Here is a 6,816-nt window from a genome sequence, read left to right on the forward strand (position 1 = left end):
TCAAAAGTCATTTTGTACTGGATTTCCATACATACACTTAGTCCTTGCCATAACTTAATATCGTGAACAATGGATGACCTGATGCTGATATGGTTTTGACGTGTGTTGTGCTATACTTTTTAGTCCTTATACTTGCACAATCTTTACATCTTTGTAGACTTGATGCACCCTTTTAATCTTGTTTCAAAACATGCAATAAGTCCTCAACACTACAAGGAGTGTCAACACATTTCGGTACTCGCAGGTTACCTCATCTTGTCTAAGAAGCGTGTATGAACTTTAAGTCACAACCTCGAGAATCTCCAATTTAAAGGATCAATAAGAATTAATTGATATAAGAGCATTTAAAAGGAACGGAACTCGCAAATTAAAAGGAGGAGGGAGCTGTTGATGAGGAAAAAGAAAAGAAGGAAACATATATGGGAGAGGGGAAGAAGAAAGTGGAGAGGAAATGTGTTGATAGGAACTAAAACATTAAAAAAAAAATACTGGTATATATAAGGATTAAAATGTAAGATTGTACAAGTATAAGGATAAAACTTAAAAATAGTACATAAATAGTGTAGTGCGAGCATAGAAATTAAAAGGCAAAATATAATACACATCAACACCACGTTAGTGCGACATATCCACTATTAATGGTTTTAATTTTTTTTCTTTTAATCATAAGAACCAAACTGAAACTGAAAGTGTTTGTATATATAGGAACTAAGATGAATGAATTTTAAGCATAAGGACTAAAAGATAAAATTTGTACAACTATAATAAAAACTAAATAAGTAATTAAACATTTCTAATTTTATAATTCATTGAGGGTGGACAAAATAAAGGTTCCAATAGGGATAGACAGTTTATTTACTTATTATATACGTAGGAGTAGTTTAAATTTTAATGGAAAAAAAGAAGAGGAATTAAGATTTTTCAGAATTGAATGATCAAAAACTGATGATGCCTACAATTCCATGATGTTCATTATCCCTTGAGGTTGACCTTAAACCAGATCCTTTCTTAATCATTCTGCCTTGTTCCTTTTTAAGTGAAAATAACAGTGTGGACACATGGAGTTCTCCCCTTTGGTGAATGTTGCATCACAAGCTGAGTAAGTGCTGACTATAAAGCAAATATTCTGTTAAGCAAATGACAAGACGCCAAAGAGACACAAAACCATATCATAAATCCATAATGCAATTATGAATTGTAATATGCATTAAATATATTTTGCACCAATAAAGAGAATAGGTGGTTGGATATAATAGCTTTACCAATCAAGCTAAGCAACCATCTAGATTCTTCTTAACCGGCCAAGCTAACAATAGAAGGGTCCATACCTTTAATTAGGATCCATTAATCCTAGTTTATATCAAAGGGTTGTTGCAATCCATTTTGGCTGAACTTTGCTTATGTTTGCATAAGTTAGAAGATGTGTTGTTTGGTAGAATTTATTAATCTTTCAGATTTTGTGGTTGAGATCTTTTGCCAAATTAACCATAGAGGAGCAAAAGTAGTCTTTATTGTGCACAAAGATGAGTCACCTCCACGTGGTACTATTACTACATATACCTAGTAAGTTGAAGCACTTCTTTCTTCATTGTCCCAGAAGGAAGCAATAATCTAATCAAAAACTTTCCCATTAAGCTGTTGAGAACAACCCAGTTTAGAAAAGATGGTTTTCATCTTTCCTTATAAAGGGAATGAGGAAATTACCAAACCTAACACCATCCACAATTTAGCATAGTTTGGTAAGGACACAATTTTTAATGTTCAATGGAAAGCTTGCCCATCACTTTTTGGTATATAGTATTTTGTTACCACATGTAATAAAGGAAAAAAAAATGGATTAATTGGTAAGATAAGATAATAAAAGAAAAATGAATTTCACAATCCAAACTCCTATGGGAGCAGGAAATGGAAAAAGATATGTAACAGACAATGCGTTGTCACTGAAACTAGAAAGATCATTAACAATCAACGTGGAGAGATCAACTTTATTGGACTAATTTTTCTACACGCAAAATGTAAAAAGTGATTTCTATGATCCCCATGTGTCATCCATCCCAATCACATTTCATGAAAATGAGAAATGCATTGCTTAAGCTCTAATTCGTGTCCAAACAAATGTATCAGCTAATTTCATGCTAACTTTTGTGAAATCACAATGAATCTGTGGCCACATTCACGACATCTGGCTTATTTGATTGATACCTACTCTTTCATCAACTCATAAATCTATGCATGGTCAAACTCATGTATAACTCGAAGGAAAGTATTTAATATCAAATAAACCATCAATTTCATTATAGTTATCAAGTAAAAAAAAAAAGATATATAAATAACTTTTCAAGTATTAGAAATCATATTAAATAGTATTCTAATTAAGTATTGAAAAATATTTCAAATTAGTCTCTGCATCCCTGAACAGTAAAATATATCAGTTTACGGACTAAATTGATAAATATTTAATACTTTAAAAACTATTTATATAATTTCATTGTTTTAAGACTTACTTAAGGGAAAGGTAACACTTGATGACCAAATTGATAATTTATTCATCTAATATCCTGTTTCAGGTAATTTCATTGTATCTGTTTCGCCTATGTCTAATCATCTGAGGGGATGCTTACAAGTCACACCAACTTAAGCTTAAGTAGGATAAATAAATATGAAAATTTTATGAGCACTTTTCTTTCATTGATTGGGCAACTGTTGTCATGTTTGCGGTATGCAATTCATCTATAAATAAAATGTTTAATCTAAGCTTTAATTAATCTAAATGGCACTTTGTCTTTCATGAAAGTATCTTAATTTGAACTTAGGTAAAACCAAGAAATTTGAAATCATAAGCAAACTTTAAACATGCTAGCTTGATGCATAATGGGGGGAGAATGATTACTCAGCAACAAAAGGGAACAAATTTTATTTTATTTTTTCTGAGATAAACAATGAGCCAATAGTTTAAAATGGCTGCCGTTTATGTTGTTAGCATATAAAGATTCTCAATAATATTCAATTACTCGAACGTACTCTCTAAAATAAACAAGTTAATTCACTTCTTGGACTGATTCTAAATACCTGTTAACTGCAGCATATAACCTGTACTAACTTCCCAATTTAAGAGTAATCTAACAAACAATATTAAGAATTTTATAATGCAAATAGACAGAAAGAATCTTACTCCCACATGGTTAACTATTTTAGCCTAGGTGGTGCATTGTAATTTGCTATTATACAGTAATTTTGTAATTACAGTACATAGAAAAAGGTCAAGAGTAAGTGAATTAGATTTTAGAATTAATAGGTGCTGACACTATAGATCCACACCTATGAAGGTCTCCAGGTTGTCCTGATGAGGTCCTAAACTTACCCATATGCCATGCATGTCTGACAGAATGACACTTCACCACCATGAAAAATCTATACCAGTCGGTGGATAATAGAAGTATTATAATTTTTTGATTTTTCAAAGCTACCTTTTTTTCTCCCTCTCTTTCTTTTTCTTTTTATTGATAATAATATTGATATAAAACAATTCTCAAACTAACATTTTTTAATTTTAATATGATTTATTTCATACTAAAAAATTAGTGAAAATTCAAACCCTGAAAGACACAAGTCACTGTCATTTTTCCACTCTCTTTCTATTTTCTTTTTTTCTCCCTCTTCCCAACTTGGCCTAACTATTAATTCCTCCTCCCACCCTATAAATCTGCTGAGCCTGCTCCACTGATTCACCCCTTCTACCTTCACAACCTTGAAGATTGAAAAGAATTCTGAAAAAAAAAATTAAACTAAGAGGTTCCCTTTCGCAGTTAGTGGCACTGCATGTGGTAAGGAATCACTCAGTTTAACTTTATATATGCATATCACTCCTCAGTCACCTATCATATACCCCTTCTCCTTCCCTCCTTATAACATCACTGATTTCTCAACACTTGTTAAACCCTCTCCATCTTTTGCATGTCTAAGAACTTTTTTCCAAATTCAGAATAACAATTTGACATTTCATCAGTCTCGATTCATAGGACAAATGGGTGAGGAAGCAAAACAGGTGATATAACATTTCTGTTGGCATTGTGATTAATTTCCTAGTGATATTTTTTGTTTTTCTGCGAGTGTTATAACTTGGTCTACATTGGTTCTAGTACTTATTAGGTGTGTTTCTTCTTTTATATTTTGTAGGAGCAAGTACAACCAGTGGCTGAAGCCAAGCCTGAGGAGAAGAAAGAAGAGAAGGCAGAGGAAAAGCCAGCAGAGGAAAAGAAGGAAGAAAAACCAGAAGAAAAGACAGAAGAAGAGAAGAAGGAAGAGCCTAAACCACCTTCACCATGTGTGCTGTTTGTGGACTTGCATTGTGAGGGATGTGCCAAGAAAATTGAGAGATACATTATGAAAATGAGAGGTTCAAATTTATTAATACACGGTCTCTTTCCTTTTGCTACCAAATGTCATTCATGTGCACTCATTATTTTGTTTTGTATTTATCTTCTAACAGGAGTTGAAGGAGTGGTAATTGACATGGCTAAAAATGAAGTGACCATAAAGGGTATAGTGGAGCCTCAAGCAATCTGCAACACGATCACAAAGAAAACAAAGAGAAGAGCAAGTGTTATATCTCCATTGCCTGAAGCAGAAGGAGAACCTATACCAGAAGTTGTCAATTCTCAGGTATCACAGTAATGTTCCTCTTTAATTTCTAGTTGAGACCAAATTAACAAATAAAAGATATTTATAACATATTTGGTTTCACATTTCAGATGTGATTTTCAGAATTATAGCTTTCACATCTCAAATGTGATTCTTCCATCTTAACAAGTTTCTAAACACATTATATGTAAAAAGTTAATCAATAAAAAAGAATTGTTGGTGATCCAGGTTAGTGGACCAGTTACTGTGGAACTTAATGTAAACATGCACTGTGAGGCCTGTGCTGAGCAACTCAAGAGGAAGATACTACAAATGAGAGGTACCATTTTTCTCTATTGATTTCAAATTTTCAATATGATCATGGCTTCATTGTTAGTTGTAATGGAGAAAGGACAGGTGAAAAAAGAAAGGGAAAGAAGTACAAAGCTATACTTTCTTAACGAATAAATTTTGTAGTGCCAAATAGAGTTTTGTGAATGCGACAAATCAACTTCATGAGTCATTTTTCAACAAAGTATTACAAAGGGGTCCCATAAAGGATGAATCATCACTCCTGAATTTGGGTATATTCATGCTTTCATGTATTGTATCATCAGATTGCCAAATCAGCAGCACTTGATGCTGGACCCCATCTAGCGTGGCATTCTTTTGTGAAAATTGGTCAGTGATGATGTTATACGTGGGCCCCATGGTCCATGTCCTGCATGAGATAGCACCACAAATTTTAGGCTATTGCTTTTGTGTTTCTTTTCTGCCATTCAGAATGACCATTCTGTAAGGCAAAAAGAGAATACAGAAAGTAACATGGTTGTTATAGGAAACAAAAGCATCCCAAATTTTGTTAAGAGTGATAACTTTAACTCTTACACAAATGAAATTAGAAAAGAAATAACTTTAACCATTCGCCTAACAAAGTTTATTTTTCACTCTTTCTTGATGGCCTTGTACATATCATGCCTTCAAAATCAAATTGTCCACTTAGCCTCATCATTTTGTCTTTGAGCTAATTAGACGTAGAGGACAAAATAGTGCAGTAGTGTATTGGATCCTTTCTTGTAGAGGATATGATCATCTTAAAGTGGGAATAGTACAAGAAAAGAAAAGCACAAAAGAAGGATCACTACAAATGGTTACAAGGCTCATTAGTTATATGAGTTTAATAGACATACATATTATTAATTAAAAAAAATTATACCGCCAACCAATCAAAAATAAATAATTATTTATATGACTTAACTTATAATATGTGGTGATTAGTATGATTACTTCTAATTAAATGATAGAGTAAAAAACTATTTATACTATGTCATAATATTATTTGGTTAGTTATATTTTCCTTTGCTTGTGTTTCTTTATTATTTTTTTTCTAAGAGGACTATATTATATTCTATTAATTAAGAATGGGAGAGGAAAAAATTCAGGTAATTCCATATTCATATGTAATTAATGTGAAAACCTGTGTTGAATGTAGGAGTTCAAACAGCAATGACAGAGTTTAGCACAGGGAAGGTTCTTGTGACAGGAATCATGGATGCAAACAAACTAGTAGATTATGTATATAGACGCACCAAAAAGCAAGCTAAGATAGTTCCTCAGCCAGAACCAGAACCAGAAAAGAAAGAAGAGAAACCTGCAGAAGAAGAGACTAAACCTGAAGAGGAGAAGCCACCAGAGGAAGCAAAGAAAGAAGAGGGTGGTGAGAACAAAGAAGAAAAGGGTGGTGAAGAAAGCAAAGAAGAAGCCAAAAAAGAAGAGAATAATGTGGTGGTGGTGCCTTACAATAACATTGATGATGAAGGCTTAAAGAGGATGATGTACTATTATCAGTACCCTCCACTCTCTGTCATTGAAAGAATACCACCTCCACAACTCTTCAGTGATGAAAATCCTAATGCATGCTGCATTGTATAAACGATCATCATAGGAATGAGAAAAAGGTTTCAAAGTTGTTTGTAAGCACCACCAATATGGGAAATTTTTTTATTGAGTTGGGCTGGTGGAATGGGAGAAGGTGTCAAATGAAATGGCATGGAATCATATTGATAACAAGCTGATTGATGATATATCGTTCTGTCTTATTTATGTATGTACGATATATTATTATTACAAATAGTAATACATCATCATTGTGCACATGCTTGTGAAATATATGAGTATCTTCAAGTTTTTTTTTTC

General features: G+C 32.9%; 1 protein-coding gene across 2 annotated transcripts; it reads left to right on the forward strand.

Annotated features, from left to right (window-relative positions):
• Positions 1-3,694: 3,694 nt before the first annotated feature.
• LOC114396288 (heavy metal-associated isoprenylated plant protein 9-like) lies at positions 3,695-6,816 on the forward strand. 2 transcript variants are annotated; one of them, XM_028358194.1, is made up of 6 exons: positions 3,695-3,824; positions 3,983-4,045; positions 4,177-4,396; positions 4,490-4,662; positions 4,870-4,960; positions 6,113-6,816. In XM_028358194.1, exons 2-6 carry the CDS (start codon positions 4,025-4,027, stop codon positions 6,550-6,552), a joined length of 945 nt encoding a protein of 314 aa, XP_028213995.1. In that variant the 5' UTR covers positions 3,695-3,824; positions 3,983-4,024; the 3' UTR covers positions 6,553-6,816. The 2 variants fall into 2 exon arrangements, with proteins under 2 accessions (XP_028213995.1, XP_028213991.1); XM_028358190.1 differs by having other exon boundaries at positions 3,700-4,045.

This window comes from Glycine soja, chromosome 2 (genome assembly GCF_004193775.1).
Source record: "Glycine soja cultivar W05 chromosome 2, ASM419377v2, whole genome shotgun sequence".
NCBI classification, from domain to species: Eukaryota; Viridiplantae; Streptophyta; class Magnoliopsida; order Fabales; family Fabaceae; genus Glycine; species Glycine soja.